The 26,166-nt window shown below is 32.3% G+C and overlaps 3 protein-coding genes and 1 pseudogene across 36 annotated transcripts in view; all 4 read right to left on the bottom strand.

Annotated features, from left to right (window-relative positions):
* Positions 1–7,260: 7,260 nt before the first annotated feature.
* On the bottom strand, positions 7,261–7,825 carry LOC107405411 (uncharacterized). The gene has a single exon (XM_016012457.4). The coding sequence runs from the start codon at positions 7,716–7,718 to the stop codon at positions 7,476–7,478; it is 243 nt and encodes an 80-aa protein (XP_015867943.1). The 5' UTR covers positions 7,719–7,825; the 3' UTR covers positions 7,261–7,475.
* A 2,750-nt stretch (positions 7,826–10,575) lies between these two features.
* On the bottom strand, positions 10,576–20,078 carry LOC132800780 (ent-kaurenoic acid oxidase 1-like; annotated as a pseudogene).
* On the bottom strand, positions 15,403–25,155 carry LOC107434266 (putative disease resistance RPP13-like protein 1). Of its 34 annotated transcripts, none has more exons than XM_048474280.2 (14): positions 21,328–25,155; positions 21,083–21,117; positions 20,684–20,749; positions 20,224–20,512; positions 19,580–19,694; positions 18,826–18,938; positions 18,589–18,669; positions 18,397–18,513; positions 18,192–18,297; positions 17,496–17,530; positions 17,316–17,368; positions 17,127–17,214; positions 15,981–16,047; positions 15,403–15,707 (listed from the first exon to the last, which is right to left on the bottom strand). In XM_048474280.2, exon 1 carries the CDS (start codon positions 24,908–24,910, stop codon positions 21,374–21,376), a length of 3,537 nt encoding a protein of 1,178 aa, XP_048330237.2. In that variant the 5' UTR covers positions 24,911–25,155; the 3' UTR covers positions 15,403–15,707; positions 15,981–16,047; positions 17,127–17,214; positions 17,316–17,368; positions 17,496–17,530; positions 18,192–18,297; positions 18,397–18,513; positions 18,589–18,669; positions 18,826–18,938; positions 19,580–19,694; positions 20,224–20,512; positions 20,684–20,749; positions 21,083–21,117; positions 21,328–21,373. The 34 variants fall into 34 exon arrangements, with proteins under 34 accessions (XP_048330237.2, XP_048330238.2, XP_048330271.2 ...); XM_048474281.2 differs by having other exon boundaries at positions 16,008–16,047; XM_048474314.2 differs by having other exon boundaries at positions 15,403–16,047; positions 21,328–22,898; positions 22,992–25,155.
* Positions 22,060–26,166, bottom strand: part of LOC112489221 (putative disease resistance RPP13-like protein 1) — a 50,817-nt gene continuing 46,710 nt past the window's right edge. The window contains exon 2 of the mRNA XM_060814234.1: positions 22,060–22,113. The gene's annotated coding sequence lies outside the window, so the exon portion shown is untranslated. The remainder of the gene's footprint in view (positions 22,114–26,166) is intronic.

The following is a 26,166-nucleotide window of genomic DNA, read 5'->3' as shown; positions in this document are numbered from 1 at the left end:
TTTTATATATTAATTTTTTTATGTTGTGGTTCATTACGACTTATAGGACATATAATATAAGAAAAACAATGATGAAAAGAGAAAATAAAGTAGAAGAAAGTTTGTACGGATTTAATCAAAAGCAATGTAAGAATATAACATTTAATATTAATTTTGATGAAATACTTTAAATATAGAAGTATAACATATAGATAGAAAAATAAAAGATAAAGAGATAAAGGTTTCAGAAAGCACAGGAGAGAATTAAAAAAAAAGAAAAAAAAAAAAAGGAGAGGATCTGTGTTACTTAATAGTAATGTATATAAATCATAAGATTTGAGGTTCCATGTATATAGAGAGAGCATTGAATAATTCCTTGATCCATTTCTTTACACTGCGGTATCATCAAAGATGTTAACAGTTGATGTAGGAAATAAAAATAATGTATATTAAAGTGTTGTTTTATTTTCTGAGAAGTATTAAAGTGTTATGTTATCAGAAATATTTTATCAATTTATATTAAAATTTACTTATTTATATTTAATTAATTTTAATAATAAAAAATGAAATTTATTTTAATTTCTCAACTATTAAGGTAATTAATATGGCACCGTTTGCCATATATGTCTTGATAAAGGCAATATTATATATATATATATATATATTAAATTTAATAACTAATAATGTGACAGTTTATTAATAATTATTAAATTAGTAACATTTTAAGAAGCAACTATTAAACAATATCAAATAATTGGATTGAAAAAATTTTGGTTAAAAAATTTAACCTAATTTTTTTGGTAAAAAAAGTTTGGTTTAATTACCAATAAATCTTGTTCCAAAAAAAAAAAAAAAACAATTACCCATAAATCATTGCTCAGTTCTAACACAGGCCACGTGATATTGAGACGAGCAGCACATACTTCAAGTGTACCTTGTTTTTTGTCCATTGATTAAGTTGTCTCACCCATTATGAGTTAGGGAGGCAGGTAATGTTTTATTTATTTATTTTTGAAACAAAATATTTGTTTTATAATTGAATCAAAATTGAAAACTACAAAATTTAAATTGAAAAGAAAATTTTTGAGAGTAATAAAGTTCGTTAATATTTTTTTTGATTAATTACTTTTTGATATTTTAACATTTACTATCTCACAGTTTAAAATTTCAACTTTTTAAAATATCAATTTAAATTTTTAAATTTTTAATTTGTTGCAGATGTATTGAATAGATCCTCCAAATTAATAAATCGATGAGTAACAATTTTATCTGCTTGAATACAGTTAAGGGGATGAGAATTTTTCATATTTGGATTATTTTATTATTTTTTTCAACCAGCTATATCTGATTAAAAAAAAAAAAAAACCAGCTATATCAATCAAATAAAATAAGCTGTCCAATTAAAAAAGAGGAGACAAAAAAAAAAAAAAGAAAAAAAAAAAGAGAGAGAGAAGAAGAAGAAGAAAGAATAAATGAGACAAAAAAAAGTTACGATAGTGTTGACTTTTGTAAGTGCAAAATAGTTAACAGACCGAGGTTTTTATAAAAGTTAAGATTAACTATTAAATTGATGTTTTTATAAGAAATATAGGATTATTATTTATTTTATTTTTTTCAATGGAGATCATTGCCAATAGTGGCTTTGCTCTTTAATTATCCCAAAAGAATGCATGAATAGAGTTTTAAAAAATAAAGAAGGTCTCTAAATTTTCTAAAGCAATATTCATTAATTATCAGAAAGTACTTTTTACAATCAAAAAGAATTCTGTATACTTCCATCAACACTTAAATGACCGAGGTACCCATAATTAATTTTCTATTTTTAATTTTAAAATTCAAATTTTGATTGAGTGTTCTTCCTAATCAGAGTCAAGCCTCTGTCTGTCTGCTCGAGCTGCAAAGAAACAATGGCAAAGACAACCCATTTCATCATACATTTAATCTTCTCTCACATTGTTCTCCTTTTCTTCTAGCTCACATTTTTTCAAAGCCAACTCTAACAAAACCAAGAAGCTCACAAACCGGAACTCGACCTACAATCCATGCACATTTTTTGGGGTCACCCTGCATCTGCAAACGGTGGCATGCAGGAGACACCCAAAAGAAAAAAAGTTCACGGCTTTGTTTTCATGACCACCATCTCCAGAATACTGCTTGCAACTTATAGGGATTACCGCAGATTCGTTGGCATGTCATTGTTCGTACTCCATGAGGAAATAAAGATTTTTAAGTAATAAAAAAAATAAAAAAAATATTATCATAGAAAATCCTTAAAATATGTAGTCTGTGACTGCTAAATCTCTAAACTAATTTTTTGAGAAATTCTAATTGCAATGTAAAATTATCTCTTTACAGTCTTTAAAAATTTGTATTGTCATAATATCACTGATCCCTATTAAATATTTTTAATTTTTTTTATTTTTAGCTTTTAAACGTCAAAATTTTACATCTGTTAGTTATTTATTATTATTATTTTTAATGCACAGACTTAAGTAGTAAGCCCAAGTTGTTGGATGACCTTGGCCATGTAAATTAGGTGCTTAAAGATTGCTCCTTTGGTGTCCCACCCTTTGATGCGCTTGGGATGGAGGAGGCTTCTAACATGTGCCGAAGGGAAACTGTCTTATGGTGATAGTGGGTTGTGAGAAGAAGAAGAAGAAGAAGAGGTAGAGAAGTAGCGCAAGGGAACGAGGGTGGTTGACAGTAAAAGAGATAAAGACACAGGATTAGTTGGGTGGGCTTGGCGATTACTATTCAATGTTTACAGTGAAAATGATCAGAAGACTTCATGGGTTTATGGTGTTTCTCTGACACTGTTATCACTCTCAATGAATGACTTATCGTTTGAGAGAGAAAAAAGAAAAGATTTTAAAAATTAATTATAAAATAATTGAGAAATTAAATAAGAATATTTTGATAATTTAAATTTTTATGGACTGTACAAAGTATGAAAAATAATTTGTCTAATTTTTTTTTTTAAAGATAATTAAGTTCCTCAACTTATTGCATTTTTTGTTCATGGTTGGGACAAAATTTAAATTCTGCTTGAAAGGTTAACAGAAATTACATGTGAGAGGCACATGCTAATTAAAATGGTTTATTAAAGTTCATTTTCCACTAGCCATTTCTTTGTACAGATTCATCTTTATTCTCTCTGTTTCATTGAGTGTGGCGGGTATTTTTGATATCTACATTGGGTTTCCATTTTCCAATTGGTATTTTCTACTTGCCATTTCTTGTACACAAATAGGTTTTTATAGAACCCTATTTCCCCCCTTTTTTAGTGGAAAGCTGTAATATGAGGTCAAAATTTGAATTTTATTGGTCAGAGGTGGCCTGAACATTTATTTCGAGCATAATGCAATTTCGTTTGATGCAAAAGCTCAATAAGAAGCATGGGTTATAACTTATAGCCTAAATTTAATTTTAATTATTAGTGACCCAAATATACTAACGGTAAGTCAGTAACAAGTTGCACTAGAAAATTAATTAAGCAAAATGTAAATCCATGCTTTTTTACTAGTCCATAAAGAAGTGAAAGTGTACTAATCAGCAGTGAGATTAAACTGTTAGCCTCAAATAACAAAGCTGAATCCATTAGCAAACAAATAACTGTTTTCGTTTTAATATGTAGTAAATTAAATTTTGGAAAAAAAATGGTCCCAAAAAAAAAACCCTGAATTTGAAATATAAAATATAATAAAATAAAATATGCTTTTCATGATTCATGCAGTTTGGGACTAGTTATACCGGCGAGAACATTTGGCCAAGGTCCTTGAAAGCCTCTGGTTCAGAAAGTAATCTTTTTTTTGGTAAATAGTTCAGAAAGTAATCTTATTATTATAATTTTCAGCAAATTTTATGAGAAGAGAAGTCGAAAGATATTAGTTCCCTATTTTAGAGAACCAAAGTATGATGGCTAAAGAGAGAATTGAAAGTTTGCTTTTATTGTAGTTTTTACAGAATAGTTACAATGTATTAGTTGATTTTTCTCCTTAACAGCTTCGTGAGGTAGTTCCATCAAAACAGGAATAAACTTCAATTTGCTTGTCAGGTATGTGATCTTTCTCCTTAGCAATTTGAAGCAACTTGTACCAAATATGAAGTCTTTGCCGATGCGATATTCTATAATAAAAACCCTAAATGTTTTTCCCCAAAATTTCTCACTATTGTTGCAACCATTTTCAATTTGGAACAAGGAGGTAAAGACATGCGAATGACCTTCAATTGTCCTGTTAAATTGGCATGTACCTCTCATGTGCACTTTTTATTAACTATTCAGGTGGAATTTCAGTTTTATCCCAACCGTGAACAAATTCAATTAGTTTAGGAATTTAATTGTGTAAAAAAGTAATTTAGGAATCTAAATGTCATAAACTCCATAGTTTAGGAATTTTCTGTGATAATATATATCCCATAATAAAATAGAAGTATAATTTACAAAATATATAAAATTGTTTTGGTAGTCAAACTAGAACTTCATTAAATAAATAAATAAATAAATAAATAAATATATATATATATATATATATATATATATATATATATATATAAAAGTGGTTTCTTTCAAAGTCATGTAATGTAAAAATAACAAATATATATATATATATATATATATGCCCTGATAAATTAGTACTTCACTCCTTGTTCCTATTTCATGTGTTTATATGATGCATATTTTCAAAGATCAATTATAAATTTATAATAAAGAGGACATGACTCAAGATAATTTTGTTTAAAAAAAAGAAAAAAAAATTGAAAGGTGGTTGGATTCCTTTATCATTTTTAATATATTATTATGAAAACATTAAATTTTTTAAAGTTAATTGCATTCTAATACCATTTGTTTTGGTTAGATTGCATATTGGAATATTGAATTTAAAACGTACAACATCATATTATTAATTTATAATTTATTTTAAATTAGTTTAATTTCTAAATTGACTAATATTAAGTTTAAAAATTGAAAAACTTAACTAGTTTTTTTTCAGTAATAATTTTTTTTTTTGTATCATTGTAAACTGAAAAAACTATTCAATTTTTTTTTTAATTTTTAAACTTTATGTTAATTAATTTGGAAAATAAAATGATATAAAATAAATCATAAATTAAAGGACTAATTATGCAAAATATTTTAAATTCAAAAATTGAATATGTAATCTAGCTAACACAGGGTACTATTGATACAATTAATTGTTTTTTTTTTTTTTTTTTTTTTTTTTCTTCATGTGGATTTCATACCACTTGACTTCTGCCATCCTATAAAGGTCCCTAATTTTATGTGAAGCAAAAACCTTATGGACTACAAAGGTCCTCGGTCTATATGAAGTAAAAGCCTCAATGTCCATACATTCATGGGAAAACATTATATTGAAAGTACTGTTACGGGATGTTATTTGTAACATTGAATAATTATACCTATATACATATTGAATATTAATATTGTATAATATCAAAATAAAATATATGAATTCTATAAAATAATTATTGACGCTTGATTATGAGAGATATTTTTTACCCTGTGCATGACACCCTGATTTGGAAACCTTACGCAATTAACATTCCTAGTGTTGGAACAAACAAATTGCATGGTTTTGGTGTCAAATTCAATTTCTGGACTCAAAAATCTTCAAATTTTTATTATTCTTGAAGCAAATAAGTTGAGTGGTCGAATTGACTTTGACATGGTTCTTAACTTAAAACATCTTGCCTCGCTTCTTTTGGCAAGTGACAAACTCTCTCAATACTGATTATGAAAATACGCAATAAAAGCAAACGAAACTATTGCGATGTTTTGGTGGTTAGGCTTGGGTTCATGCCAACTTAACAAACTTCCCTGATTTCTTAAGATACTGAACAAACTTACATTGTTCCTTGGCCAAATTCCCAAGTGAATATGGAACATAAGCATAGAAAAATTGGCATACATAGACATGCCTATCAACCTGAAAGGCTTTGATCATTCTCAAGTTATCATTTCCTCATTTCGAACCTTTTGTTCTACATATTAGCTACCAAATCATCATCATCATCATCATATATATATATATATATATATATGTATATATGCACAAAGGCAAATATAACTTTTTTTCTTGGGAGGAAGATTCACGGACAGATGCTTATGCTTACTCAATTATACCATAACCATAAGAAACAAAGAAAATGGACAGAAATTCTGAGAATCTTTCAAGCAACAGATTCAAAAACAGAAATTCCGGAATGCTTAGTGAACTTACAGCGATTTCGTTTGCTTATATAATCTTTCCAACAACATTTCTTAAACACAACAGAATTTGAATCTCTTGATCTTTCACAACTTAATAAGCTTCTGGGGACACATTCCTAGCAAACTTGCCCAATTGACATTTCTTGCTGTTTTCGAAGTTTCTTATAACTATCCTGATAGAGCTATACCACAAGGGAACCAACTCAATACATTTGATAGCAGCTCATATACACGAGGGAAATTATATAGAAATCCAAGCCAAAGAAATTGGAAATTCTGAGGCCTCCACACCAGCATTAATTAATTAATTAATTACCTTCCATATTTATGAAGATCACGAACAAGATTCAGAGTCTCATTTTGAATTTGATTGGATGGTAATTGGTATGGGTTATGTTTTTGGATTAGTAGTGGATTAATTGGTTATTGAGCACATTGAGCACCACTGGTTGTAAAGAAGCTGTTTACTTTTCTTCTCCCAATGCAAACTAACAAGGAAGAAAGGGAAAAGGAAACCAGTATATAATTAATTATAACACTATTTTAATGTTAGAGTGCATATGTATTTACTATATATCTGTTTTTTTCTTTTTATACAATTAGAACTACAGAATCCAATTAATTTAAAATTAAAGAAAGAAGAAAAAAACAGAAGTATTGATAACAAAAGTCAACAATTTGGTTCGTTCACACTAATTAATAATTTTCTGTAACATGTGTTCGCTAGTCAAAATTTTCAAAAAAAAAAATAAGAATGATTCTATGATCACTTTTATTTTATTCTTTTCAGATATAATTAGGTGGATATATATAATAAAATACACATACCCTGACGGTTTCAATCACGTGTAGTTTAACAACCAAGACATATCATATCCATATCAATATTAGAAAAATTAGAAAAATGCACCATCGAAATTGTTGATAATTACTGCTTATTACCATAATTATAATTATTAGTCGCGTGAAGGATATATATTACTAAAGATTAAAACAACAAAAAAAGAAAAGAAAAGAAAGATAATAGATTAATAATTACAATCAAATGAAAATAGATTAATAATTACAATCAAATTATATGATATTGAATAAATACATATGAATTAACAAAAATTCAACGAAAACAACAACAAAAATAGAAAAAAATAAAATTAAACAATATACATATGTTATACATAAGATGAATAAAAACAAATCAGTATTAATTTAAGAGAAAATTAAAAAACCAGAAAAAAGAAGAAGAAGAAGATGGAAGAGCGAAACGATATCAGTTCTTGTGGGTGGTATTATGGTATTTCTGCTTGATCCATTGGAAACCAACAGAAGCGCCATCTTTGACCTTCTTAACGCCGTTAGAAGCCACAGCTTTGGTCTTGACGAGTCCATCGCCTACCTTCTGCTTGTACTTTGCTGTGTTTCCTCCGCCATGGCTGTTCGTCTTCGAGTTCGTAACTGGTTGCGGATCGCTGTAGTCCCACTGATCCGCCCATGAAGTCTCCCGAGAATCCATCACTCAAAAGAAAAACTACTGAATTTTTGGAAAATTTGAAAGAGAGATTTTGAGATTTCTAAGAGAAAAAAATGAGACTTTCGAAATTGGAATTTGAAGAGAATAGGAGTTTATATTTATATGCAGAGTTATGGTTTTGAGTTTTCGTTTCTTTGGATTTGGACGAAAAATCCACAAAACACGTTTTGCGTGGTCATACAAAGATAACGAAGACGTAACCAGTTATCTCACACTTTTTGGTTTTTTCAGTTGACCATAATACCCCTTTTTGATTGTTTTATTGTATCGAAGTTGAAGAATGGAATGGTGGGCAAAGAAAGTTGGCGGAGTAAGATTCTGGGAAATGGAGTTGGGGGTAAATTCGGAATTTTGGTTTGGAGTTCGTTTATTTCCTCGAACCATCTAGAAGCGTTAGACTTTGTTTTTTTTTTTTTGACCGCGAACTCTCTCACGAAACGAACAGAGTCGGTGGATGGGTGGCTCATCCACTAGACATAACACGGTTGCTTAGTGGTCATAATTTAAGAAAAATAAAAAAAGATATTCTTTAACTTAAATGGATCGAATTTCGTTTTCAAACCCTCAACTATTGTATATTTTACATTTTGCCCTCCCCAACTTTAAAAAAATATCTCATATAGATAGTTTAGAGGTTATTTAAAGAACAAAAAATGGTGTAGTTTTTTTTTTTTTTTAATAATTTTTTTATATTATTATTATTCCAATTTGGAAATCAAAATGCAAAGTTCTTCCTTTTTTTTTTATTTTTTTTATTTTTTAAATTTTTTTAATTCAATGAGCTAAATTTAGTTGCCTTTTAAGAAGAATGTTCCATGGACAGTAAAATTTAATAAACTTTTTCGGCAAATCATTTAACACAGATGAAATGAAATATTACTACAACAATCATATATAGATTTTATTATTATTATTATTATTATTAGTTTTTTGAACGCAACAATCATGTGTATATAGATGTCTATTTACATATAAACAAACAACTGACTATTGTTTATTTTTATTTTATTATTATTTTTTTAATTTTTTATCATTTACTATTGTTTATGTTTATTCTTAAAAAAAAATAAAAGCAAATAATTAATAATGCGTGATTATATATATATATATATATACACACACACACAAACACACTACAATTCAAGTAGCTAGGCTAAGAATTATATTTACCAAAAAAAGCTAGGCTAAGAATTATAGAAGCAACCACGAATTGTCAATCAATATAAAAAACAAACATAAAAATAAAGAGAGATGTTCAGATTTTGCTGAACTCAACCTAAACCCCATCTACTGGTTTTTGATGTGAAAGATAATCATCGCCGCATTCGGGTTAAGCAAATTCCACATGAAATTTCCATATATCTTTTATAAATGCAAATTCAAAAGTACACGATGAAGCAAATTTTTATTTCAAAACTATCATTTAATTGCTGACTGAGATTCATTGTATATACAGTACATTTTTAGCAAAAAATAAAATATATTTGTATATATATGTGTATTGTATGTATATATTATTTTATATATGTTAATAACATAATATAAGAGGTTTTTTTTACTTGTATCCTATAGACAAATGATGCAAAAAGAGTATTAGTTGAAGTCTAGCAAGCATGTTGCGTGCACAGATTCTTGATCAGCCACCAAAACAATTGGTAAGTTCCAGATTTAGCTGGTTCATGAGGGAGTCAAACTACCTTCATCACTACAAAACATACACACACACACACACACACATCATTCCTAATTACCTGGCCAATATAAATACGTATAGTATTGCTGTGTAAAATGTGTGCACCCATCTGGTATCAAATAGGTACGCAAAAGATTACATGTAAAAGGTAGTGAATTACATATAATCACGTATTTAGGCATTTAAATTATATGTGTACATGTATTTTATAGCAAAATTTTCAGATTAGTTGCACTTTGTCTTAATTTTTAAAATTTTACGATTAAAACCTTTAATTTTTGAAAATAGCAATTTAGATTTTTAATTTTTCAATTTGTTATATATTAGTTCAACTTTCAATTTGACCAAACAAATTGATAGTAATTTCATCTATGAAGTTACTTTTTTTTTCTTTTTGTTTTTAATTAGCATCTTAATGTTTTGTTTTTGTTTTTTACAAACTCTGCTTCAAGTTTTTGAACAAAATTATTATCATTTTGTTTGTCTAAATTAGAAATTGGATAAATCAGCAATAAATTAAAAAATTAAAGGTCTAAATTTTTACTTTTAAAAGTTAAAAATTTAAATTGCAAAATTCTATGTAAATAGTACCAAAGTGAAATTAACCTAAATATACAATTATTCTTCTATCACGACTTTTAACATTAGTCCTTAGACTGCTTTTAAAACTAAAATTTAAAAATGTTTGGGTTTATATAAGTATAATGAAATGTTAAAACTTTAAAAAAATAAAATGAAACCTGATATAAAGATCAGTCTTGAAGCAATAGAAGAAGTGGTAATAAAGTTCTTGATGATAATCTATGTCCTACATGAGAATTCCTATACATATTTGATATTACAAATAACATAATTCCCACTTTATGTTAGATATATTTAAATGATAGGTGTTGAAAAGTTGTTATTTACTTAATTAGTATTTTTAATTTTAAATCATTAATTAAGATGACACCCTTAAGTAATACTTGACATATCAATATTTTTCTATTTTATGTTGAAAATATGTTTTCCTATATCCCATAACCCTTCAAAAAAGGCATAGATATAAATTAATTGGACTCACATTCCATCTATTTGGGTTAAAGCACATAGGATCATCAAAATTTTCAAGGTGTGTATGGAGGTATTGAACCCATGAAAGTCGATTTATGGTATTTTATAACCTGCAGAAATTTCAAAGTCAATTTCTGCACTCAACAAATTAATTTAATCAGATTAACTAACTAATCTTATGATTCTTATACTATTATTAACAAATAATTAGGTTACTAACCTTTATTCTCAACATCTTTAGTAGCAAAACGGAAAATAATTGATGCAATATTGGCCATCGTTATAGTTTCGTCCATCACCTGCATGGTGCATTATAGGAGTATTAGTGTGGGCAAAGTTGTCCACCATTTGATGGGCAATGACCTATTGATCACCATCCAATTCACATAGTCATGCACATTAAATGGTGATCGATGGGTTGTTGCCCACTAAGTGGATTTCACTTATGGTAGCATTTTCGTATATACATATATATATATATATATATATGTATATATATATACGAAGTTAATCTTTTTAAATTATATTTTATTTAAATATATAAGAGATATAGCGATGTGATAAGTATTTAGGTATTACCGCTTTCTCAACTAGATTTTTACTTTTAAATCACCTATTAAGAGGTGTACAATTTTTATGCTTTGTCAATGTGGCTCTGGCTCATTATTATTAAGCTAAGAGATAAGTCTGAAGGAGAATAATCCTATATGTAGAGCAAGATATTGATGCAATTATGCAATATTACCATATCTTACTTGTGTATTTCAATTTTGAAAATCATCATATGTAATGAGATCTCCTGTCTTGTTCTTGCTTAATTATACCCATATTCTCTTCATATGTAATTCCATATACGGAGAGCTGAAGACACTTGTCTAGTTGTCCTTAATATATTTATTACTGTTTGATTATGTGGTTGAATTTTGATTACCGTACTAAACTATATATACATAAATTATATATACCAGTAGCTTTTTCAGGACTTCAGGGTACTTAGCTAGAAAATATACTGTGAAGTCCTACGTCGGTTGGAAAAGGGAACGAAATACTCCTTATAAGTGGGTGTGGATACCTTTGCCTTGAGATGCCTTTTAAAACCTTGAGAGCTGGGTTGTAAGAGGATTTCCTAGGCCCAAAGAGGACAATATCTCATGCGGGTGGTTTGGGCTGGGCTATTACAGATGGTATCAAAGCTAGTACCCGGATCGATGTGCCAGCGAGGACGCTGGGCCCCAAGGGGGGAGAATTGTGAAGTCCCACATCGATTAGAAAAGGGAATGAAACACTCCTTATAAGTGGGTGTAGATATTTTTCCCTTAAAAGGCCTTTTAAAACCTTGAGAGCTGGGTTGTAAGAGAATTTCTCAGGCACAAAGAGGACAATATCTCATGCAGGTAGTCTGGACTGGGCTGTTACATATACAACCCACATTTGAGCAAGGGAAGTTGATTTATATCCTACAACAACTACGCCGACTATGTTTTCTAGAATCTGTTGGTCCAAACTGTTACCGTCATCATCCTTCATTTGCATCAGTCCGTCCATTAAATCATTTGTAACACCTTGTTATGTTCCTTGTTATGTTTTCTTCTTCTCTAGCTCCACTCTAAGAATCTCTTCAAGCTTCTTCCTACACTGCATGCATGTAATATATATATGTGTATATATATATATATATATATATTATGTTTTTATATGTACACATATACAATTTGTCATGTTTAAATTAATTAATGAAATAACTAAATAGAAATTTGGGATCCTCTAGACTACTAGATAAGACAGATGTTCAATCGAATTTAGCCATTTAAATTAGCCAAATTCGATTGAACATGAGTCTGATTCTATCCAGATCAATCTAGCGTCTTAAATGGACCCCTTGGTGACTGAAAATTAAGCACAAACCTGATGAGCATGGTGATATGCGGAACCTGGGATGTTCAATGGCTGAGCTCTTATCCATTGAACCAAGCCCTTAAATGACTTAGACATGGTGTCCAAGAGAGGTACCAACACAAATCTTACAAATAAGTTTCCTATGTTTTCAAATGTCACCTGTGAAAATATTATGGAATATGTGGAATTTAATTAATTTTACAAAATCCAATCAAAAAAATAAAAATTAAGTTCAATAAAACAAACTCATGGCATTTTGTAATATTGAAGGAGGACATACGGTGAAGTTGGGATTGCTCTGGCTCCAATGTTCTTCATTCCGTGATAATTATCATTAACGTTAGTCACAGTAACGATATTTCTTTTAATACTATTGAGACCGAAGTTTAAGTTTAATTTCAAATGATGTGGCATGCATCCTTTTGGAAATACCTCTACGATAAAGTCCATTGTTTTTCCAACGGAGAACTTAAATTTGAATAATTTCTCACTTACATATAAAAAAACAAAAACTAATACGGCAAGATATCATTGAATAAAAAAACTTGGTTAACCGTGTCGATTACATGATAACTAGTAACATAATGACATTTTGTATATTTTGGTATCAAAAAATTTTAATAAAAAATGGGTACCTTCTCAGTTTCATCGGAACTTATGACGATACCTTTTTGTGTCCATGATTGAAGAATTGCAATCATAAAAGGTTAGACTTGAACAGTAATGTGTCGGAGAGCGTTTGGCCGATTAATGGCTTTGGAAACAAAGTTTCTAAGCCTTGCATGAGACTTTCCATGAACTGTCACTAATGAACTATTCCCCACAATAAGAACGTTTGGCCATTTCAAATGAAGATATCTTCTACTTGAAAAAAGAATTTGTTGATTGATGGGAAACATGCAATGACGGACGGTGATTCGAACAGTTTGGTTCTATACATCCCTTCTCAATCACCGTACCTGATCAGGAAATTTTCATGACCCAAATATTTTATTTTATATTATTAATTACTTCAAAAATTTCATTAATTATTAGGTTAAAATAAACTGCCCGAATAATTAATCAAGAAAAAAAAAAAAAACTTGATTTTAGCTCCTGTTTCGGCTTTGCCTAACTTTGAAAAAGTGTTTTGAGGTAGAAACCGATGCCTCAATGGTTGGTATAGGAACTGTTCTTACTCAAGAAAGGAGACTTTTGAGTCTTTTAGTGAGAAGCTGTGCAATAGCTCGTCAAAAAGTGGATGGCATAGAAAGAACTTTATGCTGTTTGTGAAAGCTTTCCCATCCTGGGAGCATTATTTAGTCAAAAAAGGAATTCATTTTTCAACGGTCATCAATTCTTAATTAGAAGATAATATAAGCCTATTGAGTTATTTTTAAGACAGCATTTCGTACAAGATAACAGCACAAAGTATATGGTACCATTTTTCAAATTTCATGTTGTGTCAAAAACACCAAATAACCCTTAATTAGAAGTTTTAATTTGCCTGGAAAATAAAACATATTAATAATTGAAAAAAAGATACTTAAAAACCTGAAACTCACAAAATCTTTATGTTATATTACATGAAAAAGCAGTAAATGAGTATGACCTCCATTATTTGTCCTAGTCAATTAGTCGATTTAAGCATACTAAAATATTTTGCTGCTATTTAATTATAATTGTGTTTGTGTTTGATGATTTTTAAACTAGTTATTTTGATGTTTATTAACTCATAAAGTTAATATTTTTAATATAACCTCGGGTGAATCTTTTTCAATAGGGTGAAAAATACTTTCTAACATGTAAAGGAAAACGAAAATCTACGGCTAGAACTAAATCTGAAGGCATTTTCACCATGTCATCCCCACCATATCAAATCCCCAAATCATAAGGCATTCAACATTTAATAGCTATCCCAGCGGAGGCAACATGCAACAATTATTCCAGTTTGCTGATAACACAATTAGTTTCTATTACCAATACAATATGCTTAGAGTTCAATGTTGTGCTAGCGTGCTGCAGATACTCCAATCTCGAGTTTAATAAACAATCAAGAAAGTGCAACGCGAATGAGAAATAACCATATTTGGAAGCTTGTTATTGTTGACATCGGCTATCTTGAAATCTGGTAGACGAAACACCACCTGAATCCAAGCAAACAACTACAATTGCCATACACCTAGCTACTCAACTACTCCGCAACTTGAATGGGACAAAAGTAAGATGACAAGTCTTTTGAAATGCAGATTTGTTTTAGTGCGTGCATAATAATCATCCAGCAAGCCATCAGAGATGAATTCAAAGCGGAGATTTAGGCAGTTGGCAGAGAGGGCTGGGAAGGCTGGCCAAGCGCTGCAAGTGTGGTGAGTGATGCTAAAGCTGATGTAGAACCATTTAGGCTCTATCTGGAAGAAACAACCTTTACTGAGCTTTCACGACCGTGGCAATGGACAAGGGGTGTAGAGAGAGAGAGTGAGAAGGAAGAAAAACAGCAAGAAAAAGAAAGAAAGTGCAAGAGAAAATTCAAGAAAGAAAGAAATCAGAAAAGCAGAAAACTACTAAAAATACAAGCACGTGGTGGGTCACATGACATTTAACTAACTGGTGTGATAATCTGGCACCAAGGCTGTGCTAAAGCTATGCTGAGCTGTTACCATTCACAATAGAGAGGGAGAGAGAGAGAGAGAGAGAGAGAGAGAGAGAGAGGAAGGAACGAAAGGTCAATTGCATTTGCATTTTTAACTTTATTCATTTAATCCCATTGAGTAAAGTGTTTAATTTGTAAGCGTTAATAAAGAGAGAATAATCTAGTGATAAAAAAAAAAAATTTTAAAAAAAACACAAAGTAACTCATGGTTACTGTTAATTTATCCTCTCATACAATTATATGAGCACAAAGTGGTGCGTGGATTCCAATTTATTTTTGTTTTGAAAATGCCAAATAACCTAGAAGTTTTTACCCAGAAAAAAGATAATACTTATTGAGAGTTAAGAATAAAACAGACTCCGTATCTAAAATGGATACTCAAAAAAAAAAAAAAAAAAAAAAAACGAATTCTGAAACTCTATTACGGGAAAAAGCAGTGAATATTTGTAGACCTCCATTGTTCGTCCTTAGAAAAGAAGAGAAAAACAAATAAAGAAATAAGAGAATAGAAGTTTTGCAGTTTGAGTTCCATGTTGGTATGCTGCAGATACTTCAATACTCAAAATTTAATAAACAATCAAGAAAGTGCTAGACTTGTTGAGAAACAGCCATGGTTGGAAGCTTGTCATTGTTGAAATCAGCAATTGTGAAATGAGGTAAATACACCAATCCAATAAAGTGTGAAATACAAACTGTAACCCTGTCAAGAATTTCATTTAGTAATTAGAAAAAATTAAGACACATTGATGTTAGATTGCAAATAAAAAATCTAGACTTAGATTTATAAAGGGATCGGTAAGCAACAGCGAGATTTGATAAAAGGAAAGAGGCACTAAATAAACAGGACTACCATATGGCAGATTAAAACTCTATCAAAGGTTGAGTAAATAATTAATTTTTTGAGGAAATGGGAGTAGCAGTCAAGTGTAATATGAGAAACAAAGGGTGCAAGATACTGAGAAACATATCTTACAAACAGCTGCAGTAATATTAGCAGTACCGTGCTTGCTGTCATATGCTTTAAACATCCCGGTAAATTCCTACAAAAAAATTCCAGTCTTACATTGGAGGAGCTGTATACGTACTGATATAAACTATGCAGACTGCTAAACATGAAAGACAAACACAGAGCAATAACTATAAAAGATAGAGAGAAGAAAACAAACACAGTATTCATAGTGGTTCAGCCACCAGATTGTAGCCTACATCCACTGTCCAAACAGAATCCTGGTTCCATTGACCAAGAAACACCTTTACATAGTCACTCTTACGGTTCACACACTCAAACTCGAGATATATTAACACTTGGAAGTGTTACCCAAGAAAATCCCGTGATTTTATCTCTCTCTCTCGCTCTCTCTCTCTCTTCTTCAGATTTTCTCACTGAAAATTGAGAAGGATTACATATCTCTTACGCTTGCTAAGTTTGCCAATACAACCAGAAAGCAAAACCATATCTAATATAGAAAGAAGCAAACTTCACACCCATCAAAAGCCAGCACCAACTCATTTTTTAGTATAAACCCAATAGCCAATATTTTAGCCATCTCTAAACCAGTAGGTGATATAAGATCCACTTGCTAAAAACGGTGAGTTCTGTAAACTCAATAATAAAACACAAGCTAACAATTTTCTATCTTGTTTTGTTAATTTCCAACTTTGATCAACTTCAAAGGGGGGGAAACATAAGTCTCACCCTAATTTTCAGGCTCTATTTATCCTTAGCAAATTTAAGCAGTGCTTGAACTAACTAACTGGAAGTGAATTGGTAAGCATGTCAGGTGCATTTCTCGAATAGAAACTTTCCTCAAGCACACCTGTTCCTTTATCAACTTCATCGCTAGAAAAGTACAACATTAAGTCTTTGTATTTCGTCCTCTCACAGTGAGCTTGGTTCTTTTTGAGGATTAAGAAAGTCCTTTCAAAATTTAAACATGTCACACAAAATGGGTTATCCAGAGGATGCTGAGAGCAATATATCATAGCCACATGTTGATTATCAGTGAAAAGCAGGGATCCGATGAGACTGCAACAACCATGTGGTGGGATTGCAAGATATGATGTCCGATAGACAACTTTTCAAACAATCAAAGAGTCTGTGGTAGTAGGGATGAAATACCTGAAGTGAAATGGTCAAGTGCAGCTAGAACTTTGTTTCAAAACTAAGAAGGCTTGCCGAGATGAAATGGATTTTGTTGAATCAGCAACTGGGAATCACGAAAGTATGCTTTTATCAGTGGAGAGAAGTTGGAAATGAAAGCTTATGAGAAGTGAGTTAAAATAGGGAAGAAAAGGGATTGTAACATACCAAAAACAGAATAAAAAAAGTTACTGCATTTTCTTTTTCTCTACCCTCCAGGACTGTATGAAAGAGAACAACAGATACATAAATTAGAGGAAATGGACCTCTATTTCAATGGGTATTGAACATTATGTCTGAGTATATGTAATTACATTTACTTAAAGCAAAAGAGAAAGTGAACATTACTCCTCGAGGTTTTTGGATCAGAAAATTTGAGCCACCTGCAATGACAAACAGAGCATGCATATAAGACCAATCTTTAGTAAAGGAATCCAATGCATGAAAAACAGGGAAACATCTTGACTGATGATGATTACCAGAGAAAATAAATAAATGAATAAAACCATAACATGTAAAAGATCGTGGAAAAGAAACAGTTGATTTTTTTTATTATAGGGGGAAAAAAGAAAAGAAAAAAAAGGAGACATAATCAATCAACGTCTTCCCAATCTATGATTTTGAAAGGGATGTGTTTGGTGTAAGGCCAATCTTCCCCTATCCCTCTCTGGCACCGCGGCTTGAGCAAATACATTCATTGATGCTCAATTTAAGACAGAGAAGTGTAAGTGGTGGGCAGGCCTTGTTGTGGCAAGCACTGGATCTGATTGCATCCTATAATGGACAAAGATTGAAGGGAGGTGAGGTGTTGAAGGGCACTGCCATTCTGGGATTTCAGTTTTTTAAGACAGATCACATGTCTAAGACTCATATTTCTGTCTCATTTGTGTACTAGCTTCATGTGTATAGTTGGGTCCACTTCTCATTAGCTTAAATTATTGGCACTGATATAGTACCATGTCAATCTTTAGTACCGCATGGAATTCAAGGGTGAAAACTGCAAAAGGGAAAAATATATCAAAATGTATTGGATCAAAGAATTACCTTAACGGCAGTGAGAAGAAGTCAGAAACAAGACTGGAGCCTTCTTCATTAACATCTATGTAGTTCTTAGAAGAATTAATGAATAAGGTCTCATTGTTTTCCCCTGCTGTTATAAGTAGAACAATCAATTTGGAAAATTGATGTTTACCATCATACAGATTTGAAAGCAATAACAATATTCCCTGCCAATTATCCTATCATTTACCTTTGTAGTCTGCAATTAAAGCCAAAGACATTTCAGAAGCATTGCCAGAGCCATCAGAGTGATTACAAGAGTTCTCATTATTGGATGCATCGGATGAATTTTTGACCAAGTAAAAAGCTGGAAATCAAGACCATAAATTATTAAACTGCACCAGATTTTGAATAAAAACATGAATCATTAGGCATTAGCTACCTGAGGGATTCTGAATGGCGCACTTAAACAAATTCTGTGAAAGATACGATCCTTGTTTCCTTTCATTCCAAGTAAATGACTCTGTTACATTTGTTTCCCTTGCATTTAAGTTTTCGTTCAAGACCAGAAAGCCAAAAAAATGTTTTCCACATTAACAAGATAGAGGAAGAAGCCAAAATAGTCTTATTAACATAGGAAAGACAGAGAGAACAGAATCCATGTCAAATTTCATTATACCTGATTATCTTTACTTAAGCATGTGGCATTTTCCATGATCTTCAAGCATGCATATCCTTGTCAACTTTTGTATCCGGGTAAAAGGCGAGCTACTTTCCATGGACCATGCAACCCTGTAAATAAGTGCATTAAAAGAGACATCTTCCTTAAAAAGCAACCAAGTACATCAAATCAAAAATATAACTTGAAACCAGATGGAGGACATATAGCAAATGTTTTCAGAGGAAAAAAAGAATACATGTGATAACAACACACTTTAAAGTGTGCTAATTTACCATCGATCCCAAATAATTTAAATATATCACTGTATTGCTGAACAAATAATAATTAAGTAAACAATTGATAAATATATGGCCAAGGTGAAATTTTAATCCAAAGGACAGTTAAATTGTTCGGCCCAGTAGCACCACAAAACCACTACTGCATGCACAATCATTGATAACATACTAATATCCATATGTGTCGTTTTGTGTGTTTGCCATAATGTAAAAGAAAACTAGAGCACCAGACAATAAATGCAAGCAGAGCATCATGTTATAATGATTGTTAACTTCCCACTGTATGGATTAAACCATAGATATTTATATTTTATACAATGAACAAGCCTCTTCTATAGAATATGGTTGCAACAAGAAATGTCAATAATAAACTTTCACAAGTAGTTAATGACTGCTTAATATCCTTCCATTTGTGTGCCTTCTTTTTTAATATTAATGAAATGGATAATGAGATAAAAAGAAATCTACAGGCTCACACTTCCATATCTGAATGACAGTTTATAGCAACCTCAAAAACAGTATCAAGACCTCCAAGCTCTTTTAACTTTTCCTTAAAATTGCCCCCAGTTTTCCTCACTGTACCAGTGGTTTCTGAAATGGCATGATCAAGAAAGAAAGCCAAAGGGGAATCAGCATGGAAGATCGGAAAGTAACATAAATATTGTGACTGCAAATATGGAAAAAAGTTAAAGATATTTAAGCCAACCCAAAATAAAAGAAAGTCCCTTGAAAATTCGCCATCAAAAAGATGAAAGATCAAGGACCTTACAATTTATGTCCATAACTTACAACAGCAGAAACTATTTTCTCTGAAATGTATCAAACTGAGCTAGATGATTTAGAAAACTGAAAAGCGGTACAGGGAATTCTGAAATGACTTGCAATAAGCAAAATCTTAAAGTTTGACAGGCACTTAATGAACCACAGTACCACACTGAAATCATATGGACAATAATACTGATTATGAATCTCCATGCTATTACACCTACATAATAAGTATTCCTCATGTGATAAATGTTCATTTGCATAAATGTGATAAATGTCAGTAGTCCATAGTGATGGAAGAATATGGTGATATGCAAAAGAACAAGAAAATAATCAGCTGCAATACCGTACTAACCTTCAAGAGAAATAGCTGTTAAGCAAGCTTTCTCCAAGGTCAGCAAAGCAATCCATTTTGGGCATAACTCTGGCTTTACTGCTCCACTTTCATGCCCACAGCTTGGTTTTATTTCCTTGCAACTTACAATAATCTCATGAACCTTGGTAAAAATCGCAGCAGAACGAGAATCTAATTTTTTGGTGGTATATTTTGCAAGGTGTCAGCAACCATGCACAGCGACAGAAGCCCAGAAGATATTTTTGGTACTTTGTCTTCAATGGCAGTAGAGATGATTGGTTTCAACAGCCTAATTAGAAACCGAATGCAATTGGGTGATTCCAAAGAAAGAGCCACCAAGAAGGACTATATATCATATGGCAGATTAAAACTCTAATAAATAGGGAGTCAATAATTAATTCTATGAGGAGATGCTAGTTGCAAAAAAAGTTTAATATGGGAAAGTAAGAGTGCAACATACAGAGAAACAGAGCTGCCGATATATTTCAATTCCCAGTGCATAGCTTGTTCACATGCTTCAAAAATCCTGTAATTATCCAAAATGGGTTATGCAGGGGATGCTGAAAGCAATATATATCATATCATGGCCGCATGTTGAATGTCAGTGAAAAGCATGGATCTTATGAGAGTGCAACAACCATGTGGGTGAAATTGCAAGAAATGAAATTTGATGCTTTCTTGGAATAAGGATTCAAATCCCAAAATCACTTTTCAAACAATCAAAAAGTCTGCGCTAGCAGGGATCAGATACCTGAGGACTGAAATGCTCAAGTAAAGGTAGACAAAATAAACTCCATGTTAAATGAGTAGATATAATATAATTACATTTAGTTAAAGCAAAAGAGAAAGCGAGTCTTACTCGTTGTGGTTTTTGGATCAGAAAATTTGAGCCACCTACAATGACGATGAGACCAATCTTTACTAAAGGAAGACATCGTACATAAAACTAATCTTTACTAAAACTAAAAACAGAGCATGTCTATAGGACCAATACATCGTATGAAAAAGGGGGAAACATCTTGCTTGATGATGATGATCATGGAAAAATAGAATAAAATAAATAAATAAAACCATAATATGAACCTGATTGTAAAAAAGAAATACCTGCTATTTCCTTTTTTTTTTTCTTTGAAAGAGCGGACATTATTAATCAAATGTAGTTCCAATCTAAGACTATGCGAGTGATGTGACAGATGTAAGGCCAATCTTCCCCTATCCCCCTCTCACACCGTGGCTTTAGCAATGGACATTGGCAGATCTCCAACTCCAAAAGAGACTCGGGCAGCCTTTCTTGTGGCAAGCACTGGAGCTGTTCGCAATATACAACGGTCAATTTTTGAAGGGAGGTGAGATGTCGAAATGTGTCTCTGTTTAGGGATTTCACTTTGGGAAGAGAAAATAGGTGAAGAGAAGTGAGAGTGGTGGGCAGCCCTTGTTGTGGCAAGCACTGGATCTGACCGCATTTACCAATGAACAAATATTGAAGGGAGGTGAGGTGTGCAAGGGCGCTGCCATTCAGGGATTTCAGTTTTTGGAGACCATCAAGCGAAAGAGAAGTAAGAGTGGTGGGAAGTTGCCCTTCCTCCTTTGGAAATGCATCCATCTCTTCTTCAAATATGGACCCAATATATAAGGATGTAAGGGAGGTGAGCATTCCCAGATTCCACTGCATCATGTGCCGACAATCCCTAATTTGAAGTGATTTTAAATTTGATGGCCATCCCTCTTCTGAAAGTGACACCAGTTCAGGGCATTCCCTAATTATAATCTTTTGTATAGTGGATGGCAATGTACCTCCTGGAAATGTCTTCATTTTGCGACAACGTTCAATTGTCAATAAACTGAGCGATGGATATCGACAGTTTGAGAGTGAAGCCACCAGGTGGTGACCTGCTATATCAAGAGTTTCCAGGGATGGAAGATAATCAGGTAAGCATGATGCCTCTTTTAGCTTCGGACAATCTTCTAAATGCAACTCCTTCAAGTTTGTGAAAACTCCGCCATCCTCCGCTTCTACTGATGCCCACTCCTTCCACTCTTCCATTTTTGAAAAGTATAAAAATTTCAAAGACTTGAATGGCTTAGTGATAACAGAGCCGTCACTATAAAATTCATCCCCTATCCTCACCACCTTATCCAATCCCGTAATCTCAAGGAATTCCAGAGAAGGTAGCTGTCCCAGTGGAGGCAACATGAAACAGTTTTTACAATCGATAAGCCTCACCCTTGTCATACAGGAAAATGAAGGACTTCCAACCCAATGCGAGAACGTTGTACCTCCATAATTGTGAATATGTAGTTCCTCAGGATCTAAATGAGGTCGGAGTCCATCAAGAACCTCCCGGGCTTCAACTGAACCTCCAATCTCACCACTCCATGCTAACGTCAATCCTGTAATATGCACTTTATCTATCAAATTTGCCTCCCGAGCATCTTCAACACTTACAACATTCTCAAGTCCTTCAATACTAAGATAACCATGTAGATCATTAAGCTTGCCCAACTCTTTAATATTGGATCCGCTATCTTTGCCTACAACAAACTTTGGTAACATTTGCAGATTTTCCAATTTGGACATTTGACGTGGCATCTCTCGTACACCTGTCGCACTAATGTCGAGACAACGCAGATTGATAACATCAGTTGCATTGTTGATTGATAACTGAGTAAGTTCCCTACATCCAAACAATATCAGCGTATGCAATTCGTGCAATTGGCATATTGTGTCAGGTAACTTTTCAATTGAACTACAAGTCAAGTCCAAATACCTTAGATGCTTCAAATTGCCAATTGAATCCGGCAACGAAGTAAGCCTATGACAACTCCGTAACAATAACGTCTGCAAATTATATAGAGTACCAATTTTATCAGGTATTTCTTCAAGTCCAGAATAAGATAAATCCAAATATCTCAAGAGCTTCAAATTGCAGATTGAATTTAATAACTTCATCTGGATTGGAGTTATTAAATTCACTGAAAGCACTCTTAAAAATTGCATCGATTGCAAATGTTCAACATTATACATCTTCAATTTCAGTAGAGTGCGCAATAATTTGTGTTCACACAAATCCTTTATTTTCTTCTCATCATCGGTACGGAATTTAAAGGATGAGACATGACGAGCGTTCCTTATAGAAACATCCGAGTATTTATCTTCCAACCTGAAACAACATCCTGATACAAACAATGCCAAATCATTCATAAGATCATGCATGATAATAACATTTTTGTTCATGCTCCAATATTGAAAAAATGATCTTGATACAAGATCATTAATATATTCTTCTCCAACCTCTTCTGGTATTTTTGTTTTGTGGGGTTGCAAAAGGTCCTGTGCCATCCACAATAAAATCAACACTTTTTTTTCAATTTTATAATCTTTGGGGAAAATGGAGCAGTAAGCAAAGCATCGCTTCAAATGAGAAGGCAAATAATAATAGCTCAACCATAGAGCTGGAAGAATATCTTCGCACTTAGGCAAATCCCATATATCATTGTTCAGTACATTTTCCCAATATTTGATCTCTTGCTTAGAGTGCAAAAGACAACTAAGTGATTTGATCGCTAAAGGAAGACCCTTGCATTTTCGAACAATTTGTCTACCGATTACTTCCAAATCTGGAGAAACATCTTGCTCTACATCATTGAAAGCACGCTTTTTAACTAATTGCCAACCATCTTCCTCTGATAGTATTTGCAGATCACGGCTGGGGACAGTACCTAGATCGGATGCAACATCAGCACTGCGTGTTGTCACAATGATCTTACTTCCGTGAGCAGTAGATTCAAATGGACTCCTCAACTCACACCACCGCTTATAATCCACGTTCCACACATCGTCCAGAACCAAGAGGAATTTTTTGCCTTTTAAAAAGTCCCCCAATTTTTGTTGAAGTTTAAATGTTTCCTTGATGGTGGACTCTGATGATTTAGTGACCTCCTTGTAAATTGCTTCTGTTAACGTGGATACATTAGATTCTACGGACACCGTAATCCATGCTATGATGTCAAAAGGTTTCTGCATGACCTTATTACCAATTTCGTTGTAAACAAGCTGGGCAAGGATGGTCTTGCCAATCCCAGCCATGCCTACAATGGGAAGTACAGATAAGCGATGGCCATCATCAGATAACAGAAAGTCAAGGATGGCTTGCTTATCATCATCCCTCCCATAGATATCAGATTCCTTCACCAAAGTAGTTGCACACGATGATGTTATAGGCTCAACACCTTCACTCAAACCAAGATGTTGCTTTTGGTCCACAATATATTTAAGTGTGTTAAGGATGTCGTTTATCCTCTGTTCTACATCCTTAACATTTAGTCTAGACGAGATGAAGTTGCGTACCTGCTGAAACAACCATGTACCGGTTCTAGAAGACTGAGACTGACCACCTTCAATCTCGCATCGCAAAGCTTCAGTATTAATCTCATCCACCAAGTCCTCGGCGTCGTGGATTGCATCGTTGAGCTTTTGAAGCCACTGCCTGACGTTTGAGTCGCTGACTTGCTTCTTCTCGGCATCATTCAGGACTCCTTTAACAGAGAGTAACATGATCTCCAGCTTGTTGAGCAGCCCGGCATCCACTTTGTTCCTACGAACAAACTCCATGATCGAACGGATCCTACCAGAAAGCACTTCCAGCGAAACCGTGAGAAAAGCTCCAGCAACAACTTCAGCAGCCATGGTTGATTAGTTTTTGGTATTCAGGAATAAGGAAACAAAGCTGTATATTTGAATTGCAAAAGCAAAGAAATTGTGAGAGTAACAGCTTTATGATCTGTTAACCCCTAATAAAATGATAGCAAATTTCGAATCTGAAAATGAGAGATCTGGTATTGATATATAGTGGACGTGTATACTCAGCCCCGAAACTCTGATCAAGCTTGGAAATATGTCTTACCAAATGGTAGGGAGAGAGGGCAATAATTAGACATGAAGAAAGATGTGGTTTTGTTAAATTACTATATTAGGCCTGAGTATCATATACTTAGTGGGTCACCCATGATAGTGGCTAAACAACCGGCTTTGAAAGATGGAAAACAAAGGTTCACTGGATTTGGACCATTAGATTTCACTTTTTTTTTACTTTTCTCTCTTAGTGGGGAAAAGAGTCAAAAAGTAATGAATAGCACTCGTACCTGTGGAGACAGCTTTTTTGGTGAATTACCCGAGGAGACAGCGTATGACTAAAGCGAAATAATGCACTGGCAGTCAATACAATTATTGCACATTAGGATTCTTTCATATTTCTATCACATCTTATTTTGCTTTTTATCGGAAAAAAATATTATCGGCTAATACATCAAAAGAAATAAATAAATAAATGATGATGAAAGAAATACTGCAATTAGCAGTCAATACAATTATCGCACTGGATTCTTTCATATTTCCCTCATTGGGCATGTTGTTTTATTAAATTTTTATTATATATAAAATAAACGGTATATTTAATAAAAATTTATTAGGTTAATTTATAATGTATATCTAAATTTATATCAATTTTAAAGATGATTTATTTAAAACAAAAATAATATATGGAATTAAAATAACTATGTATAAGTCTATGTATGTATTTATATTATTAGTACTTTTGGTTGATAAATTTTAAATACTTAGAATAGGATAGAACAATTTTGATCCCTTTTTTTAAGATTAACGAGACATTTGAAATGGGAATAAGCAAATCCATTCGAATTTCTTAATATATATATATATATATATATTAAAGTTTGTATTTAAGCGTTCCATAAATATTATATATTGGCAGATAAAATAAAATAAATATTTATTTTACGCTCTGATCTTTGATTTACTCGAACGCTTGTTTGGCCTCCATTCCCTCTGTTTACAAAATATCATTGTTTGGAAGCGCACAGCATCCTGCCAAAAAACTATATTTGTCATTAATATTAGAAAATTGATTATTTGATAAAAAGTGA

Source organism: Ziziphus jujuba, chromosome 2, assembly GCF_031755915.1.
Source record: "Ziziphus jujuba cultivar Dongzao chromosome 2, ASM3175591v1".
Classification (NCBI taxonomy): Eukaryota; Viridiplantae; Streptophyta; class Magnoliopsida; order Rosales; family Rhamnaceae; genus Ziziphus; species Ziziphus jujuba.
The sequence above is the reverse complement of the archived record's forward strand: the minus strand, read 5'-3'. Positions and strand labels throughout refer to the sequence as shown.